Below are 21,155 nucleotides of genomic sequence, written 5' to 3'. Positions count from 1 at the left end.
CCTTGCAGAGCAAGGGGAACTACTACTTCAAGGTCTCAGAGCAAGTGACGTCACTGATTGAAACGCTATTTAGCGCCCACGCTAACTAAGCTAGCCGTTTCACATCCGTTACACTCACCCCCCTTTTGACCTTCCTCCTTTTTCCGCAGCAACCAGTAATCCGGGTCAACAGCATCAATGTAACAGTATAAGTTTAAACCGTCCCCTCGCCCATACCCGGGCGCGAACCAGGGACCTTCTGCACACATCAACAGTCACCCTCGAAGCATCGTTACCCATCGCTCCACAAAAGCCACGGCCCTTGCAGAGCAAGGGGAACAACTACTTCAAGGTCTCAGAGCAAGTGACGTCACTGATTGAAACGCTATTTAGCGCACACCGCTAACTAAGCTAGCCGTTTCACATCCGTTACACCGGCATCTCCCGATTTACAAATTAGGCACTGCTTCACTGTTTTTTCTCCCTCAGTCAGCCTTTTTCCAGTCACTCCACAGTCAACAACTCCACAGTCAACAACGTCTAGCCTAGGGGTGTCAAATTTGATTCCCAAGTATCTGCGGGTCTTTGGTTTTTCCTTTCAATAAAGACCTAGACAACCAGGTGAGGGGAGTTCCTTACTAATTAGTGACCTTAATTCATCTATCAAGTACAAAGGTGAAGGGATAACCTGCAGATACTCGGCCCTCTGTGGAATGACTTTGTCACGTGATCTAACCCTTACCTAGCTCTCTCTCTGTGGCTTGTATTCTTTCCCCTGGCTTCCTTGTTAGGGCACACTTTCCCTCCCCTACTCACTCTCTCCTCCTCCCCTACTCACTCTCTATCCTCTTCTCCCTTTTTCTCCCCCTCTCTCTGTTTTTCTCCCATTCTTCCACCCCTGGCAGTGCACTCTCAATCCCCCGCCAGAGTCCATGCCCTTGTGGAGCAGAGAGCATACGATGGCGACCGTCAGCCCAGCTCCAGTAGATGCGGTAGCAGCACATCGCTTAGGGGCCCTGGCGTGGGTCACATCCTGCCACGGCCCTACCGCAGCCCCCAGGGAGGCACCACCCCAGTCAACTCCCCCCTCCACCATCACTGCACTTCATGTGTAAGCACTGAGCATGCTTGGCTGCTTCACCCAATCATAATAACTTATAAAATAACAACAGCTTGCAGTCAACGGTAGATCCACAGAGCCAAGTAAACACTTCTTCAATCACTAGATGTCATATTGTGGTGCTGAACTATTAGTGACTTACTACATAATTGTTAACAACATTTAAATGAACTTCATATAAATGCACACACTCAATCACATGGAAATACAACAAGGTCATTCTTCTTTCCGATATGGATAACCTGGCAACGTCAAAGCATTCCCCCGAGCATGTCCATGTTTGTCTTGTCTTGTTTTGTGTGGTATGGAGTCCACATACTGTACCTACAAACCCCTAAGGCTATATAAAAATAACATGCTGACTGTTAATGGAGAGGGACAAACGTTTTACTTTACAGTCTGTTTTGGCTTCAAGCTCATGTAATGAATAATACAACAGTCTCCACCTGTATCAGGGCAGTCAATGGGCCTGACAGTTTATATTTTCAGCACAGTGTCTTCCCTCCAAGATCACACTCAAGTCAACTTGTCGTTGGATTACACAGACAAGATAGCAAAACCATACCGCAGAGAAAAGACAGTTCTCTGTTCATTATCCTCTTTTAAAAGCTAGTCAGCATGTCAACATAGCATGATGCAAATTAGAAATTCCAGGAGAAAAACTCTCCATGTAACTAAATTAGGCTCTGAGTGAAAGTAAGCTCACCCATGCGGCTAATTTGACAAATTTTCTCATGAGAGGATGTAGCTAGCTAATGAGTTTGTCAGTCCACTCCAGCTGAATAATATGTATAGAGATCCTATTAAATAACTATTCTAGTATTCTAATTCAATGGTCATATGACCCACAATGAGAGACACCTGGGGAATGCAGCTGATCAGTAGACTACTACGCTGACATCACAATATCAGACCCAGGAAGCACTGCTCCCATTGCCTTCCCATGCCCTCTTCCCATTTTCTCGGTTGGTCACATCAAATGGCTGTGACTCCATACCTCATATGATCTGCAAAGTTCCTTGGTGTCCTTTAACCATATGGTCCTCCACAGCACAGCACAGCACAGCCCAGCCCAGCCCAGCCCAGCCCAGCCCAGCCCAGCCCAGCCCACACCATCTCTTTAAAGGTACAGCACCCTGGTGAGAACTGTATTTCAACCCCATGGCTGTCAGGTAGAGTCATAGCATCTGTGCTGAGTGGTGTTATTGATATTTTTGCTTTGAGTGCTTTACTATGTAGATTCTCCTCTTGTCAATTGTGAATTCCTCCATCCTGTCTTAGAAGCACCCTAATGTAGCCAATGGTAATCTGCAGTTTGAACAATAACAACGTTTTAGTAAAGGGATGTGTGATGGGGCTGGAGAAATTAAACCACTTTCAAAATGATAGACAGAGTTATTGACGCAAGGACTGACCATCCATGGAATTAAAATGATCGTTGTAACCATGTTGAGGCTACACAGTGTTTGTTTACATTGTTTACAAACAATGGAGTAAAACAATATTTTATTTTGGAATCTGATGGGGTACAACAGTGAAACTAAGGTCATGAGGCAATACATAAATAGATAGATTGAAAAGTTGTTGACAAGCAGCCAGCAGCCAGTCCTCCAGACAACAGATGACTCTGTGTCTGTTAAGACGTGGTCAGACAAAGGTTTGAGGACAGTGAAGGTCAAATGCGTAAACATGATAAATTATTGCATTCTGAAGAAACAAATCTATGAATTAAACTGTTGCCGGGATTGTATCTTTGCCGAGGAGTCATTCAAACTGAAAGACGTAAAGTTTCAAGTAGCTTTTAAGTTGGCGTAACAGACCCTGCCAAAACAAAGAAAGTCCATGGCCATCTTGCCTGACTCCACTCCACTATTTACGTAGATAGAGAGGCTCCTCACAATGGGAGCATGAAATACAATGAACTCATATGACTCAGAGCAATGGATTGGAAATTGGAAAATATTTAAGAAATGAATGACGTCCAGAGTTACGAAATTCCTGTAGGTGTCATGCAAGACTATGTGACTTGTTGATCTAAGGAGGTTTTGAATGTTATATGATCACAGATGACTCAGGCATGAGTCACCTGGTTCAAAGGGACAGTTCTCATCCTCTGATTGGCAATCAGTAAACCTTTGTTGATTCCCTATTGAATAGCAGTGATTGAATCGACATGAATAGTTTGAAACATTCGTGACTAAGACCTTTGTATAGACAGACAAAACTATCCTGTGCTGCAGCGAAAGTAGAGAGGATGCCGAATGCGTTGTACAGCAACGTGAAAGTGCAACCATACAGAGAACAGCTGAAGAGTAAAGGCTGGCAACAGTGCACCGACTCGTCTCTTTCTCCTGCTTTAAAAACCTTTTACTGCAGTGGACCAAATCTGTGTCACACAGAGTGTTTCTTGGTAGTCAAACAAACCTACTTCGAAACAAAAGTACCACTCTTAGGAGTGGAGTAGTTTGTTCATAACCATCCTCCTTTTTGAGGCCACTACAGTAGGTCATTTGACTGCAGGAAAGGGCCACAGCTGGAATCCTTAATTGGTGAAACTGCAACGTCTGTTTGGGATATTACAACAACAAAGAAGCAAACAACCAACACTGTTTTTTCCCCTCCAATTTTTTGATGACGCTGCCGGAGGCTTCTCTCCTCTGTTTCAACAACAAATCAAAAACAATAACTAAAAATACAGATTTGTCCCTCAGATCCTCAAGAAGTTCTACAGCTGCACCATTGAGAGTATCTTGACTGGCTGTTTCACCGTCTGGTATGGCAACTGCACCGCCCTCGACCACAATGCTTTACAGAGGGTGATGTGGACAGCCCAGTACATCAATGGAGCCGAACTCCATGCCGTCCAGGACCTTTATACCAGACGGTGTCTAAGGAAGGCCCAGGAAAGACTTCAGCCACCCAAGCCATGGACTGTTCCCTGTGCTACCGTCAGGCAAGCGGTACCGGAGCAACGGGTCTCAGACCAACAGGCTCCGAGACAGCTTCTATCTTGAAAGCAATTAGACTGCTGAATAGCTAATCAATGGCTACCCGGACTATCTGTATGGACTACCTGCACTGACTCTACCTGCACTGGCTATATACACACTTACAGGTCTCTATCCACACACACACACACTCACTCATGCGTACTGATGCCACATACACACGCATGCAATCACACACTCACACATATGCTGCTACTTTTCACTCTTATTATTATATCCTGATTCCTAGTTACGTTACCCCTGCTTACACGTACATATTTACCTCAATTACCACGTATCGCTGAACGTTAATATGGTATTAGTACTCCTTGTACAGTATATAGCTTCATGCTTGTGTGTTTTATTTCTCATGTGTTTATCTTTTTATCTAAAACTCTACAACTTTGGTAAAGAGCTTGCAGGTAAGTATTTCACTGTTGTATTTGGTGCATGTAACAAATAACATTTGATTTGACACACACACACACACGTGAAAACGCTAAATGAAATGGCTGCTGGCAGATGGCTGTTTATCTGTACACGTACCTGTACATCATGTCCTGTCCTGTAGTGTGATACCCAAAACAACACACAGGTTCCAGTCTGGAATCACAAGGCCTAAGGACAGTCAGTGGTTGTGAGAGTGTGACAGAGCCACAATGACGTTACTAGTCTTATGTAACATCAGGCACTAAGAGCATGACAGTTCAGAGACATCAACAGCATTACAGTGCCAGCAGGCAGGCAGGCAGGCAGGCAGGCAAGCAGGCAGGGCATCCATCCCTCTGTCCTTGCATCAGTTATTGTATTATGCCAGCCCTCCCACCTGTTTCCGAGACATGAATGAATGATACCTGTGAGACCATCTGAGTGACAATCTGCCAACTCGTTAGCCCTGACACAGTTCCTATTAACAATGGCTGTTTTATATACTGTAATTACACTGATGAGGTACATGACACTGTTCAGTCACCATCAATCCCTAGATCTACAGTAATATAAGTACACGACAACATACTGTACTGTCACGGTTGTCGTAAGAACGGGACCAAGGCGCAGCGGATGTTGAGTTCCACATATTTAATTCAAAGAGAAACTTAAACCAAACAAAATATATCAATAAACGAACAACTAACCGTGACTACATGGTGCACAAACACAAAACAATATCCCACAAACACAGGTGGGGAAAAGCCTGCCTAAATATGATCCCCAATTAGAGGCAATGATTACCAGCTGCCTCTAATTGGGAACAACACAAACCACCAACCTAGAAATCTATAAACTAGATAACCCCCCCAGTCACGCTCTGACCTAAACACCATAGAGAACCGAGGGCTCTCTATGGTCAGGGTGTGACATGTACGTTATACGCTCACCTCTTTGTTACAAAGCACTGTAGCTTTTTTTCTCTTTTTCAATGAAAGCCTCTCATTTTACAGTTAATTGATACTATTGCAAACTAATTTTTGCACGGACTAAAAGGAGGATGGTTATGAACAAACTACTCCACTCCAACGAGTGGCCATAAGAATGAGATGGCACACTAAGCCATGTCAGAAGGTGCTTTCAACTGGGATGTGGTAGAAGCCCTGTCCTGCAGTCAAATGACATAGTGGCCTCACAGGTGGAGTGACATTCATATTTTTCAGAATTGAGTCATTAGTAAACATGATTTTATTTTTTTACGCAGAAAATCCGGTGTTTCTATGTCTAACAGCTCTGTTATATTTCAGTCTTCTATGATGTATATAAAGTGTAATATTGGGATGCAAACTCAAAATGGAATACATCAGATAATGAATGACCAGATCTCCCAGTGGAAGAATGTCACTTAATCCTTCAATTTCTTTCCCCAACACCAGAATATGAATGGGTTGCAAGGCTGGATTGTTCCTAATGTTGTTGAGAGCCAAGAAGCTTGGCAAAAGAACAGACTATTTGTTTACTCAACTTTACTCGACTAGGCTACCTGTTCTTTGTACCTCGGTCAACAGCCACGTGGAATTCACATGATTTCGCAAAGCTGGTATTTTAAAAGCTTGGATCCTTTACAACAAATGCTAAAACACTAAGTAAATGTTTCCCTCCAGATGTTTCAAAGGCAAGCACATTTTATTCTTCTTGAAAAGTGAGGGTAACACTTTACTTTACACCTAGTGTCATAACCATGTCATAATATGTTATATAATATGTTTTTTCATCATCTTTTAAATACCTTGTAGAAAATACACTTTATGACAGTGTCAAGAAGCATTATGACCATCCTGTGTCACTTCACTTGGACTAAGAAAATACACTTTATGACAGTGTCAAGAAGCATTATGACCATCCTGTGTCACTTCACTAGGACTAAGAAAATACACTTTATGACAGTGTCAAGAAGCATTATGACCATCCTGTGTCACTTCACTAGGACTAAGAAAATACACTTTATGACAGTGTCAAGAAGCATTATGACCATCATAATCATATAAGCCAGATATGCCTATCACGTACAGTTGAAGTCAGAAGTTTACATGCACTTCGGTCATTTTCAACCACTCCAAAAATGTCTTGTTAACAAACTATAGTTTTGGCAAGTCAGTTAGGACATCTACTTTGTGCATGACACAAGTAATTTTTCCAACAATTGTTTACATACAGATTATTTCACTTATAATTCACTGTATCACAATTTCAGTGGGTCAGAAGTTTACATACACTAAGGTAACTGTGCCTTTAAACAGCTTGGAAAATTCCAGAATATGATGTCATGGCTTCAGGAGCTTCTGATAGGCTAATTGACATCATTTGAGACATCATTTGGTTCATCCTTGGGAGCAATTTCCAAATGCCTGAAAGTACCATGTTCATCAGTACAAACAATAGTACGCAAGTATAAACACCATGGGACCACGCAGCCGTCATACCGCTCAGGAAGGAGATGCGTTCTGTCTCATAGAGACGAACGTACTTTGGCTAAGGTGTATGTAAACTTCCGACTTAAACTGTACATGCCCTTATATCAGTAAAAAAGAGGGTGTCCTGTCCTGCTCCTGAAATCAGTCATCAGCCACAAAGAATTGGAGTTGGTGCATGTTTTTTTTATTTATTTCACCTTTATTTAACCAGGTAGGCTAGTTGAGAACAAGTTCTCATTTGCAACTGCAGTCTGACATCACTGTGTGCGCAATTACAATGATAATTGAATATGGTCAATTTAAAATATAACATGAACATACTGTTGACATGTAGGCTATGGTGTAATGGAATGTTTTGCCTTGTGTGGTAGGTTTTGTGAGTTTTGACACTCTTATGTAGGTGTCATAACCAGTCATAAAATAACACAATGTATGTCACAACAGGTCTAAATATGTGTCACGACAGTGTTATGACCATATTATAACAAGTTATGTCAGCTGTTATGACATATTATAACCTGGTTATATCTGTGTCATCACGTGTTATGACGCTGGATGTCAAGTAAAGTGTTACCAAAGTGAGTCATAAACAGCAAATGTGAGTCAACAACAACAACTTTTTCATTGGGGTTTTCCAAATAACATAATCAAGAAAATGTTTTGGGGATTCTGATGGCACCACCTTTTTTAAATAACACACTCTGATGCAGCATTTATATCCACCTCCTTTCCTAGCAATAAACCAAACTGACACAGAAATTATAGATGTGTCCTGTTCTGGTTTCATAATTCATACCCTATGAAATGATTTATCCCTCAGATGGTCTTTCCGGATACTAGTTGGCTCTGGCTGAGCTCCAGATGGGGCCAGGGTTGGGGTTTAGACATGATCCCAATAATGGGTTGGCAAGAACAGAGATTTTGCAATCTCTCAGATTTTCGGGAATCAGATCTGAAGCTGTGTCCAGCAACATTCCCAGGGGTGGGCAGACAGGGGGTGAGTTCTCTCCTCAGCAGATATAAGGCCTTGGTCCCATAACGACTCAAGTGCATTGTCTTTACAGAGGAGACACAGCTCAACATACAAACTGATATACTGATATTTCCATCAAAATGTGGTATGTTATACCTTTCATATTCTTTCCTCAACGAAACCCTAGTTGCCTGACAATTGTTGTCGTTGCAGTACCAATCCAAATAAATCTCTGGAATATCTTTGGACAAAGGATCTTTGTAATATGGCAGGGAAATACATTCAAACTGCTCTAGCTAGAGACCTTTTCTAAATATAGATAAACATGCAAGCCCCGAGAAGCCCTAAGTAAAGGAACCGTTAGCTGTGCTACTGGTGAGTGTTTGGGCTCTGTCTGTCAGTTGGCTCTGTGTGTGTGTACTGTACCCATGTGTTCCTTCTGTCCACAGGTCATCCCTGGCAGTGCTCCTCGCAGCCTCCTGTGTCTGTCTGGCTCAGGTCAGAATCAAAATCAAAACCCAAGAATCACATGCAATTGATGAGATCTCAGGCGATTCAAGTAACTATCTATCTAACTGACACATAACCCATTCCCTGCTTTATGCCAATACAGGCTTACTTCTTCTGATTTAGATTGAAACGTCAACAAAGGGAGAGGGATTAAATGTTCTGAATGGAGAGAGGAAACACTTTCAATCAAAAACAAGATTAAGGAGCATTGACACCCTTTCTTATCCCATGTCTATGTTAAGGTTATGTTAAAGTTACTCCATCGATGCAGAACATCGCACAAAAATATTGGACATACAAGTGCAAATCTTGTATTTCCAAAACATGTTATATTTGCTGGCACATTCTGACTGGTTCGTGTAAGGATATCACTCACATTTCAATTACACTGTCACTCTAATCTGATGTTCTGAAGCTAATCTTCACTATGGCTCCCCTCAGGCTACTCTGAGCTTAGCAGACACAAGCTGTTTCTATTCAGCCTGTTGGCCTCTCTAAGAGGAAGAGAATACAGTAGCTGTGGCCAAAATGAGAATGTCACCATCACTTTCAAGTGAGAACCTTGTTAAGTCTCACGGCTCACAGCTATTATCCCGATTATCTTAAAAATCGATTCAGCAGCGACACACATGAGATGACAGGGATCAAAGAGAAGGCAAGCAGGGAGGAAAGGAAGGACAGATCCTCAGTCTCAACTTCCTCCAAGCTGAATGGTAAGATATGTCATTAGGAAAATCTACAGAGCATGAAAGCCTTTAAAAGTAAAATTCCTTGAAAAATCCACCTCTCATCAAGCGTTTCAAGGAAAATGTTTGAGAAGAGAAACGACACTAATTCCATCCTCATTTAGGTTTCTGCGTATTGTGACCCCCAAGGTAATTCTGTGAAAGCTAGCCTTGTCTGGCTCAAGTCATGACAACACCTATTTTTTCAGATAATAGTAGATGATTAATTAATTTACTGAGCTTCTGTCAGGTCAAGGTTCCACAAAGCTATTACCAAATGCTGTGTGTATTCAAGTGAACAGTGCTGATTTTAGCACACAAACTGAAACTAAGACTGGAATTGTATTGAGGCACATTTAATTTTTCTGCAATAATCTTTTACAGTTGTGTTTGAGTTGCACAGCAGTATGTGCTAGGTGGTGCGAGGGAGATGGGAGTGTTTTAAATATATAGAGATTGTATAGATTATATACAAATAATGTTGTTGTGTTTCTTGCCCAGACCTGCGCTTCAGGCGTATGGTTGGGGGCACCCTGGCCCCTCATGTCCCCTGGCAGGCCATGGTCTACCTGAGTGAAAACGTCATGAACGGGGGCTTCGCTGGGGGAGCTCTAATCTCTGACCGCTGGGTCCTGACCTCTGGCAGGAACTTGTTTGTCAGGAAGAGTAGGCAGGACACCCAGGGGAAAGAACCAATCATCCCCAAGGTGTACCTAGGCATCACGCGACGCTCCCAAGCCAATGCTTCCAAAGAAGTTGCTGTTGAAAAGGTGAGCTAGTATGCCCATTACCATCTCTTTCAAACAATATTCAGACAATTCAGTATTTTCAGCAAGCAGAACTGCACTGGGCTCTCATCACTGGGCTCTCATCACTGGGCTCTCTCAGTCTTACAGGTAGTCAGAACACAAATACAGTAGATCATCAAAAAGAGGTCCTATGAATTATTCCCTTCCTCCTTCTAGGTGGTTCTGCACCCAGGCTTCCAGAACGTGTCAGACTGGGACAACGACCTGGCTCTGATTCAGCTGAAGCGGCCATTCACACTGAGCGAGGATGTGATGCCCATCCCTCTGCCTGAGAGGGGTGAGGACCTGGCTGAGGCAGCCCAGAAGAAAGGCATCATCACAGGCTGGGGCTTGGGGGTCCACTTCACCGCCGCTGAGTCACTGAAACACCTGGTGTTGCCTGTGGTACCGCACGGCTTCTGTAAAGCAGAGTACAACCCCAGTGGCCAAGTGCTGAGCAGGACTCCTACCATAGACGACAACATGTTCTGTACTGGAGCCAGCAAGTACCAGGAGAATGTGTGCTTTGGGGATGCAGGCGGTGCCCTGGCAGTCCAGGACCCCAAAGACAGCAGAGTGTATGCTGCAGGGATCCTGTCCTTCGATAAGGCCTGTGCCAGGGAGAAATACGCTGTCTACATGAAGCTCTCTGCCTACATGCCTTGGATCAACAGTGTCCTCAGGGGCGACAATGAGACATCAGCCAGTCTCCGCTCCAGTGTAATGTCTGACATGTATTCGAGGCAGTTGTAGCCTCCACTCAGCACAGTTTCAGATATGAGAGCCGGGGCTCATAATCTCCATTATGCCTTTGCAAACAAAGTCATTTTCTGCCTTGATCTTGTAAAACTCTCTCAAGTTATGACTTTCTTTGAGTGTGTGTCCTCGCCTGATTGAGTATGTCTTCCGATGTTGATTTCAAAGGATTTTCAATAAATTAATCTCTCTTAAGAAGTTTGGTTTCCGATGTTTCACCTTACAACTTTTATTCACATTTTCTTCAACTCCTATTAGAATGCTGGGAAACATGTTTTAGATAATCTCCCAAGCTGTAAAACGAGAGCATGTTAGAGCCATTAAAACAAGTAGGCTACAGCTAGGACTTGAGATGATTTTAAAGTTAATTTAAGTCATGGAATTATTAAGGACAAGATGTCATCTGGTCAAGGAGGATATTGTGATGAGATTCTAGCCACTAGATTTGTCACAACTTCTACCGAAGTCGTTGCCTCTCCTTGTTCGGGCGGTGCTCGGCGTTCGACGTCACCGGTCTTCTAGCCATCATTGATCCATTTTTCATTTTCCATTGGTTTTGTCTTGTATTCCCACACACCTGTTTTCAATCCCATTCATTACCTGTTGTGTATTTAACCCTCTGTTTCCCCTCATGTCTTTGTCAGAGATTGTTTTATTGTCAGTGTTGTTTATTTGTTGTATTGGTGCGCGACGGGTCCTCGTACCCATGTTTTTTCATGTCTATACTTTTTAGTGTTATAGAGCATGTTCTGTGGACAGTTATTAAAAGACTCCATTTTACACTCTATTTTGACTCTCCTGCGCCTGACTTCCCTGCCACCTATACACACGGCATTGACAAGATTTCTACAGCCTTTGTCAACCAGGAAGGATTTTTAAGTGGATTTTTCATGAAAACCACCCAAGAAGAAAATAACTTGTTCTAAAATAGAGCTGCATAAACGAGGACCTCCATTCCCCTCCCAGCAGGGGAATGGAGGTCCTGTCACTCCTGGTTAGTGACTCATTTAAATACAGATGACAAAAGGCTTGTCATCATAGCCCAACTCTAGTTAATAGCTCTCTTGCTTTTGAGCAGCCTGCTGTACCTCAATTTGTTCAGTTTCAACAAGATATATATCTCAGATGTCACATGCATAACGTGATGATAATCTCAACCATATACATTTCATTTCAATGAAGGAAGTGAATTGAAATTCCATTTTGAAAATTGAAAAATCCTCTTTGATGATAAATGGTACCTTATGGTACTTTCCCCAACCCTGATTTCTTGAGTTGAAGTATTGTAGAGGTGCCAGCTTGACATAGCATAGCCCTGACGTAGCATAGCCCTGACATAGCATAGCCTTGACACAGCATAGGCTTGACGCAGCATAGCCTTGACGTAGCATAGGCTTGACGCAGCATAGCCTTGACGTAGCATAGGCTTGACGCAGCATAGCCTTGACGTAGCATAGGCTTGACGTAGCATAGGCTTGACGCAGCATAGCCTTGACGTAGCATAGGCTTGACGCAGCATAGCCTTGACGTAGCATAGCCTTGACGCAGCATAGGCTTGACGCAGCATAGCCTTGACGTAGCATAGGCTTGACGTAGCATAGCCTTGACACAGCATAGGCTTGACGCAGCATAGCCTTGACGTAGCATAGGCTTGACGTAGCATAGGCTTGATGCAGCATAGCCTTGACGTAGCATAGGCTTGACGCAGCATAGCCTTGACGTAGCATAGGCTTGACGCAGCATAGCCTTGACGTAGCATAGCCTTGACGCAGCATAGCCTTGACACAATATAGCCTTGACACAGCATAGCCTTGACGTAGCATAGCCTATACGTATAATGGAATATGCTATCTAGCCCCCATAAAAATCTGAAAGTGAAAATGTTTCAAACTCCTTGTCAAACCTGAATTGCATAATAACACACATATACAGTTCCGTGAAAGATTCTAGCTTCTGCCAGTCACGAGAAACTGCTTTCATGTGTGTGCATGTGTTGCACAGAAGAAGGGACAGAGAGAGTGAGAGGGAAAAGAAGTGAGAGAGAATCGATTGTTGCGCAATTACTATCCCTTCTGTCTGTAAATCCAAGAACCTGAGAGTGTTTGCATCGTTTCTGCATTACATCGGAGGGACAGACAGATTGAGCTAGGCTCATTCTCATTCAATACATTAAACAGTGGGAGCGCTTTGTCATGTCGTTTGTCGCTGTGAAGTTAGTGAGCAGTGGTCCCTCAGAGTATGTGAGGATGACTGGGGGCTGGTTCAGAGTGGGGCTATGCCCCCCCCCCCATCCGGAGGTTGTAGCATTTGGGATTTTTTAAACACCTGAAACAGCTTTTACCTGAAATCTAGAGGCATAATGATTATGCTTACTTCTACAGGTATGTAAAATATATATATATATATATTTTCAGTATATCTTAGCATACCTTCTTAAGCCGTCTGTATCCTGCTGGTTCTTTTTTTTAAAGAAACTAAATATACTTCTCTGCATTTCTGTTCAAATCTGAGTAAAGGATGAATGTGTTAAATGAATGTGAGTCTTATTCTGTATATTTAGTCTACCAGCCTTGCCAGAAGGCATGCCAGCTAAGATAGTTAGACAAGCTAGCTACTCTAACTTGATTGACAGCCTGAAATGGCTTATAGGTAGCTAGTTGTGAGGTTGGGAGATTAGGAACCTATCTGGGCTAGCTAAAGCCAACTTCATAACTATTATTTTATTATGCCCCCTATGTGCCCCCTATGGGCCTGTGGTTCTGCCCTGGTTTCATGTAAGTCTGTCTCTCCATCTTCAGAGCCACAGTTAGAGGCAACAGTTGATAGATACAGATCTTCAATCCTCAACCAACGTACTGTAAATTGTACTGTAAGGATATGATTAATCATATTTGTTCTTCATATCAAAAAACTGCTGTGTAGTAACAGGTCCCAGAAAAGAGAACATTATCACTCAATTGGTATGTTCAGGTTTCCACCAAAATGTCTCAAAAGCCTAGCTTGATAGGAGCAATACCTCCTCCTTGTTTAATAACATACAAGTGACAGCGTTTAGGCTAGTATTGTGAGACATCAAATTCTGAACTAAATTGAGCTTCTGGATGTTAGTCTAGTGGGATCTGATAAGCAATACATAGTAGGTGCAATGTGAAGATGTCCATGTGACTACACAGTAGGACATAACATTCTGTAAACTCATCACCACCTAGTGTTGAGAACAGAGGAGAACAGAGGAGAGGGTCATTTTGAGATAATGAATTTCCAAGAACGAGGAGCGCTCTTCCGTTGCCACATGTACAAAGATGACACGCTGTGGTTCTTGGTACTTCAACACCCACCTCTGTTGACAGCAGGTTGTCCAATTCCCTAAATTAAACAGTGGGGGTGGGGCAGAACCATTGAGCTCAGGAGAATACAGTAGATTACCTAAGATATCAACCCAGAGGCTGTTATGTCAGGTGGGAAGATTCAATTCCTACTTTATCATTGAAAATTAACATTAGTCACTCTTCTATAATGTAGCTATTTCATTACAAGTGAGTGCACATAGCAACAGGAAATGGTTAACCAATCCTATTACACTACCAGAATGACTCAACACGATTTCTATGCCATTTTCCGATGAAAACACGGCCTTCGTATATGAGGATTAAGTAGGCATTTTTTAAACAATCGGTAAGAGTGAAGTAGTGGGTACACCTCTGTCCAGCTGAAATATTAATGTCCCTGTCAGGGGTCATTACACTCTGCTCGTCTCAGTGTGTGCACCCTCACTAAGACTGGTGTTCCTGCTGTGCTGACAGAGTTACATAAAGTCCCTCACCCCGGTATTGAGGGTAGGTATCGAGGGCTCGTCCTCATGGTTTCTTGCAGCACATTGGCGCTTAGACTCAGCAGCCCGTTCGTTTCATCACCTTATCTGTCACGATCGTCATAAGGAGCGGACCAAAATGCAGCATGGTATGTGTTCATGATGATTTTTTTATTAAAGAAAACACTGAATACAAACTATACAAACAAATAATGACCGTGACGCTATAATGAGCACTGTGCTGCCACAAGCAACTAACATAGACAATCACCCACAACCCACAATGACAAAACAGGCTACCTAAATATGGCTCCCAATGAGAGACAATGACTAACACCTGCCTCTGATTGAGAACCATATCAGGCCAAACACAGAAACAGACAAACTAAACATCCAACATAGAATGCCCACTCAGAGCACACCCTGACCAAACAAAACATAGAAACATACAAAGCAAACTAAGGTCAGGGTGTGACATTATCCAACACATAGTCCAGCCTAGGCCTGGTTCCTCAGGGGACTACTGATAAAGTGCTCTTCCTCATCATTGTTACTACGAGACTTGATGTGTACACTTGACATCTGTGTGAGCTTTTGAAATTGTGTTGTCTTTTCCTGCAAGGATACACCGACAAACAACTGCAAAGCTACAAGTAATGCAACTATTATGAAGAGAACATCAGGCATAATTAGTACTTTATGTGTTAATGTTTGTACCTATTTTAAATACACATTTAAACACAGACAGCAAGTTCTGATATAATCACAGTCTTCTGAACAACTCTGATCTCCTTCATGGCCAACAGTAGAGCCCTTGTGTGCAGCGGTTGGCTTACCATTAGGCAGAAGAGGCAATTGCCTCAGGCCTCATATACTGTATCATCAGGGGTGAGCTGGGCATAATTGAAAAAAATTATAACTAGTAATAAATAAATAAATAAAATATCTGCTGACCTAAGTTAATTCATTTCCTGATTAAAAAGACAGGTGCTGCTGATAACACCGTCATCGTCGCCGAGGCAGAGGCCATGTGTCGTATGCTGCCCACCTATCTGATGCTGTCTGGCCAAAACGAGCATGGCATGTCAGACCTCAGACTGGACTCTGCCTGGAGCCTTCAAATCACTAAGTGCGCCCCTGCTTGTATGCAACTCTTTGAGGTTCCATGCATTACATTTCATGCACTATTGCCCTCTCGCACACAGTTGAAAGCACTGCCTCCTACACCTCTGATCCACTAACTGGCCTCTATAACCTTACACAGCCTAGAGGGACCAAGATGATAGAGAGAGGAGAGTGGGTATAAAGGCTACTGACACTCTCACTAGTTTCAATATGGCAGGTAGCCTAGTGGTTAGAGCGTTGGGCCAGTAACCAAAAGGTTGCTGGATAGAATCCACGAACTGACAGGGTAAAAATCTGTCGTTCTGCCCCTGAAAAGGCAGCTAACACACTGTTCCCCGGTAGGCCGTCATTGTAAATAAGAATTTGTTCTTAACTGACTTGCCTAGTTCGATAAAGGTTACAATACCAGCATATCCCCACTTATACAATCAGAGGCTAAGCAACCAAGAGAATTCCTCTGTGTTAAGCCACTGACAATTTGTTCCTGACATTTTTTTGACATCCTTTTGTTTTCAGTTTTAGACCCTGAACAGTGAGTTTTGAGGGTTGAGAATAGTTCACCAAGTTTATATACAGTGCCTTCAGAAAGTAGTCATACACCTTGACTTATAGCACATCTTTTTCTAAAATGAATTACAAAAATTAGAATTCTCCCCATCTACACACAATACCCCCATAAGGACAAAGTGAACGCATGTTTTTAGAAATGTTTGCAAATTTATAGAGAATTAAGTACAGAAATATTTCATTTACATAGTATTCTGAGTCAACACATGTAGAATCACCTTTGGTAGCGATTAGAGCTGTTAGTCTCTAAGAGCTTTGCACAGCTGGACTGTGCAACATTCGCACATTATTCTTTAAAAATTATTCAACCTCTGTCAAGTTGGTTGTTGATCATTGCTAGACAGCCATTTTCAATTCTCGGTATAGATTTTCAATCCGATTTATGTCAATACTGTGACCAGGCCACTCAGGATGATTCAACGCCGTCTTGGTAAGCAACTCCAGTCTATATTTGGCCTTGTGTTTTAGGTTATTGTCGTGTCTATTACTTTTCTTTTCATCCTAAAAAAATCCCTAAGTCTTTCATGACAAGCATACCCATAACATGATGCAGCCACCACCATGCTTGAAAATATGAAGAGTGGGACTAAGTGGTGTGCTGGATTTGCCCCAAACATAATGCTTTGTATTCAGGGCATAAAGTTAATTTCTTTGCCACATTTATTGCAGTTTAAGTTTTAATTGTGTTTTTTATAAGTGACCTTCTTTGTGAGACATTGGAAAACCTCCCTGTTTTTTTGTGGTTGAATCTGTGTTTGAAATTCACTGCTCGACAGAGGGACCTTACAGATCATTTGTATGTGTGGGATACAGCGATGAGGTAGTCATTCAAAAATCATGTTAAACACTATTATTGCACAGTGAGTCCATGCAAATTACACTACAGTATATATATAGAAGTATGTGGACACCCCTTCAACTGAGTGTATTTGGCTAATTTTGCCACACCCGTAGCTGACAGGTGTATAAAATCGAGCACACAGCAATGCAATCTCCATAGACAAACATTGGCAGTAGAATGGCCTTACTGAAGAGCTCAGTGACTTTCAACGTGGCACCGTCATAGGATGCCACATTTCCAACAAGTCAAATATCTGCCCTGCTAGAGCTTCCCCAGTCAACTGTAAGTGCTGTTATTGTGAAGTGGAAACGTCAAGGAGCAACAATGGCTCAGCCGTGAAGATGTAGGCCACACAAGCTCACAGAATGGGACCGCTGAATGCTGAAGCACGTAGCGTGTAAAAATAGTCTGCCCTCGGTTGCAACACTCACTCCTGAGTTCCAAACTGTCTCTGGAAGCAACGTCAGCACAACAACTGTTTGACAGGAGCTTCATGAAATGGGTTTCAATGGCCGAGCAGCGGCACACAAGCCTAATAATCTGGGTTTGGCGGATGCCAGGAGAACACTACCTGCCCCAATGCATAGTGCCAACTGTAAAGTTTGGAGGAGGAGGAATAGTGGTCTGGGGCTGTTTTTCATGGTCCTGGTTACAGCATACAATGGCATTCTATACTAATATGTGCTTCCAACTTTGTGTCAACAGTTTGAGGAAGGTCCTTTCCTATTTCAGCATGACAATCCCCCGTGCACAAAGCGAGGTCCATACAGAAATGCTTTGTCAAGATCGGTTTGGAAGAACTTGACGGGCCTGCACAGAGACCTGAGCCCCGACCTAATCAGCCTAGTCAGGCCTAAATGCATAACATCAGTGCCCGACCTCACTAATGCTCTTGTGGCTGACTGGAAGCAAATTTCCACAGGAATGTTCCAACTTCTAGTGGAAAGCCTTCCCATAAGAGTGGAGGCTGTTATAGCAGCAAACTCCATATTAATGCCCATGATTTTGGAATGAGATGTTCCACATGCAGGTGTCCACATACCTTCGGTCATGTAGTGTATTATGTGACTTGTTAAGCACATTTTTACTCCTGTGTCACACCCTGACCTTAGTTTACTTTGTATATTTCTATGTTTTGGTTGGTCAGGGTGTGAGCTGGGTGGGCATTCTATGTTACATGTCTAGTTTGTCTAGTTCTATGTTTGGCCTGATATGGTTGTCAATCAGAGGCAGGTGTTCGTCATTGTCTCTGATTGGGAACCATATTTAGGTAGCCTGTTTGGTGTTGGGTTTTGTGGGTGATTGTCCTTAGTGTCCTTGTTCCTGTCTATGTGGTAGTTTACACAAGTATAGGCTGTTTCGGTTTTCGTTACGTTGATTGTTTTTGTAGTGTTTGTGTTTAGTGTGTTTTTTTTCATTAAACATGAATCGCAATCGACACGCTGCATTTTGGTCCGACTCTCCTTCTCATACAGAAAACCGTTACAGAATCACCCAACACAACTGGACCAAGCGGTGTGTCAACAGGCAGCAGCAGCAGGAGAAGGAACAGAGGCAGCAGCAGTGGGAGAGGCTGCATTACTTGGAGAAATGGACTTGGGAGGATGATTTGGACGGTAAAGGACCCTGGGCACAGCCTGGAGAATATCGCTGCCCCAAAGAGGAACTGGAGGCGGCAAAAGCAGAGAGGCTCTGGTATGAGGAGGCAGCACGGTGACGCGGATGGAAGCCTGAGAGTCAGCCCCAAAAATGTCTTGGGGGGAGGGGGGGGGTCACAGGGAGTATGGCTACGCCAGGTAGGAGACCTGGGCAGACTCCCTGTGCTTACCGGGGGGCTAGAGAGACCGGACAGGCACCGTGTTATGCAATGGTGCGCACGGTGTCTCCAGTGCTGGTGCATAGCCCGGTGCTGTATATTCCAGCTCCGCGTGTCGGCCGGGCTAGATTGAGCGTCGAGCCTAATGCCATGAAGCCGGCTCTACGCATCTGGTCCCCAGTGCGTCTCCTTGGGCCGGCTTACATGGCACCAGCCTTGCGCTCGGTGTCTCCGGTTCGCCTGCATAGCCCAGTGCGGGCTATTCCACCTCGCCGCACTGGCAGGGCGACCGTGAGCATTCAACCAGGTAAGGTTGGGCAGGCTCGGTGCTCAAGAGCTCCAGTGCGCCTGCACGGTCCGGTCTTTCCAGTACCACCTCGACACCCCAGCCCTCCGGTAGCAGCTCCCCGCACCAGGCTTCCTGTGCGTGTCCTCGGCCCAGTACCACCAGTGCCAGCACCACGCATCAGGCCTACAGTGCGCCTCGCCTGTCCAGCGCTGCCGGAGCCTTCTTCCTCTCCAGCGCTGTCGGAGTCTCCCGCCTGTCTAGCGCTGTTAGAGCCTTCCTCCTCTACAGCGCTGCCGGAGTCTCCCGCCTGTTCAGAACTGCCAGTCTGCAAGGAGCTGCCAGTCTGCAAGGAGCTGCCAGTCTGCAAGGAGCTGCCAGTCTGCAAGGAGCTGCCAGTCTGCAAGGAGCTGCCAGTCTGCAAGGAGCTGCCAGTCTGCAAGGAGCTGCCAGTCTGCAAGGAGCTGCCAGTCTGCAAGGAGCTGCCAGTCTGCAGGATGCCGCCAGGGCCGCCAGTCTGCAGGATGCCGCCAGGGCCGCCAGTCTGCAAGGATGCCGCCAGGGCCGCCAGTCTGCAGGATGCCGCCAGGGCCGCCAGTCTGCAGGATGCCGCCAGGGCCGCCAGTCTGCAGGATGCCGCCAGGGCCGCCAGTCTGCAGGATGCCGCCAGGGCCGCCAGTCTACAGGATGCCGCCAGGGCCGCCAGTCTGCAGGATGCCGCCAGTCTGCAGGATGCCGCCAGTCTGCAGGATGCCGCCAGTCTGCAGGATGCCGCCAGTCTGCAGGATGCCGCCAGGGCCGCCAGTCTGCAGGATGCCGCCAGGGCCGCCAGTCTGCAGGATGCCGCCAGGGCCGCCAGTCTGCAGGATGCCGCCAGGGCCGCCAGTCTGCAGGATGCCGCCAGGGCCGCCAGGGCCGCCAGTCTGCATGGAGCAGCCAGGGCCGCCAGTCTGCATGGAGCAGCCAGGGCCGCCAGTCTGCATGGAGCAGCCAGGGCCGCCAGTCTGCATGGAGCAGCCAGGGCCGCCAGTCTGCATGGAGCAGCCAGGGCCGCCAGTCTGCATGGAGCAGCCAGGGCCGCCAGTCTGCATGGAGCAGCCAGGGCCGCCAGTCTGCATGGAGCAGCCAGGGCCGCCAGTCTGCATGGAGCAGCCAGGGCCGCCAGTCTGCATGGAGCAGCCAGGGCCGCCAGTCTGCATGGAGCAGCCAGGGCCGCCAGTCTGCATGGAGCAGCCAGGGCCGCCAGTCAGCATGGAGCAGCCAGTCAGCATGGAGCAGCCAGTCAGCATGGAGCAGCCAGTCAGCATGGAGCAGCCAGAGCTGCCAGTCAGCATGGAGCTGCCAGTCAGCATGGAGCTGCCAGTCAGCATGGAGCAGCCAGTCAGCATGGAGCAGCCAGTCAGCATGGAGCAGCCAGTCAGCATGGAGCAGCCAGGGCCGCCAGTCAGCATGGAGCAGCCAGGGCCGCCAGTCAGCATGGAGCAGCCAGTCAGCATGGAGCAGCCAGTCAGCATGGGGGGGGGGGGGGGGTACTGTCACACCCTGACCTTAGTTTACTTTGTATATTTCTATGTTTTGGTTGGTCAGGGTGTGAGCTGGGTGGGCATTCTGTTACATGTCTAGTTTGTCTAGTTCTATGTTTGGCCTGATATGGTTCTCAATCAGAGGCAGGTGTTCGTCATTGTCTCTGATTGGGAACCATATTTAGGTAGCCTGTTTGGTGTTGGGTTTTGTGGGTGATTGTCCTTAGTGTCCTTGTTCCTGTCTATGCGTTAGTTTACACAAGTATAGGCTGTTTCGGTTTTTGTTACGTTTATTGTTTTTGTAGTGTTTGTGTTTAGTGTGTTTTTTTTTTCATTAAACATGAATCGCAATCGACACGCTGCATTTTGGTCCGACTCTCCTTCTCATACAGAAAACCGTGACATCCTGAACTTATTTAGACTTGCCATAACAAAGAGGTTGAAT

The 21,155-nt window shown here is 45.0% G+C and overlaps 1 protein-coding gene across 2 annotated transcripts; it reads left to right on the top strand.

Moving 5' to 3' along the window:
- Window positions 1-7,973: 7,973 nt before the first annotated feature.
- Window positions 7,974-10,939, top strand: LOC110506425 (haptoglobin). 2 transcript variants are annotated; one of them, XM_021586022.2, is made up of 4 exons: window positions 7,974-8,107; window positions 8,412-8,521; window positions 9,699-9,967; window positions 10,163-10,939. In XM_021586022.2, the coding sequence occupies exons 1-4, from the start codon at window positions 8,103-8,105 to the stop codon at window positions 10,736-10,738; spliced, it is 960 nt and encodes a 319-aa protein (XP_021441697.2). In that variant the 5' UTR covers window positions 7,974-8,102; the 3' UTR covers window positions 10,739-10,939. The 2 variants fall into 2 exon arrangements, with proteins under 2 accessions (XP_021441697.2, XP_021441698.2); XM_021586023.2 differs by lacking the exons at window positions 7,974-8,107; window positions 8,412-8,521 and adding an exon at window positions 8,531-9,185.
- Window positions 10,940-21,155: the final 10,216 nt, after the last annotated feature.

This window comes from Oncorhynchus mykiss, chromosome 26 (genome assembly GCF_013265735.2).
Source record: "Oncorhynchus mykiss isolate Arlee chromosome 26, USDA_OmykA_1.1, whole genome shotgun sequence".
Classification (NCBI taxonomy): Eukaryota; Metazoa; Chordata; class Actinopteri; order Salmoniformes; family Salmonidae; genus Oncorhynchus; species Oncorhynchus mykiss.
This window is presented reverse-complemented; position numbering and strand designations above follow the sequence as displayed.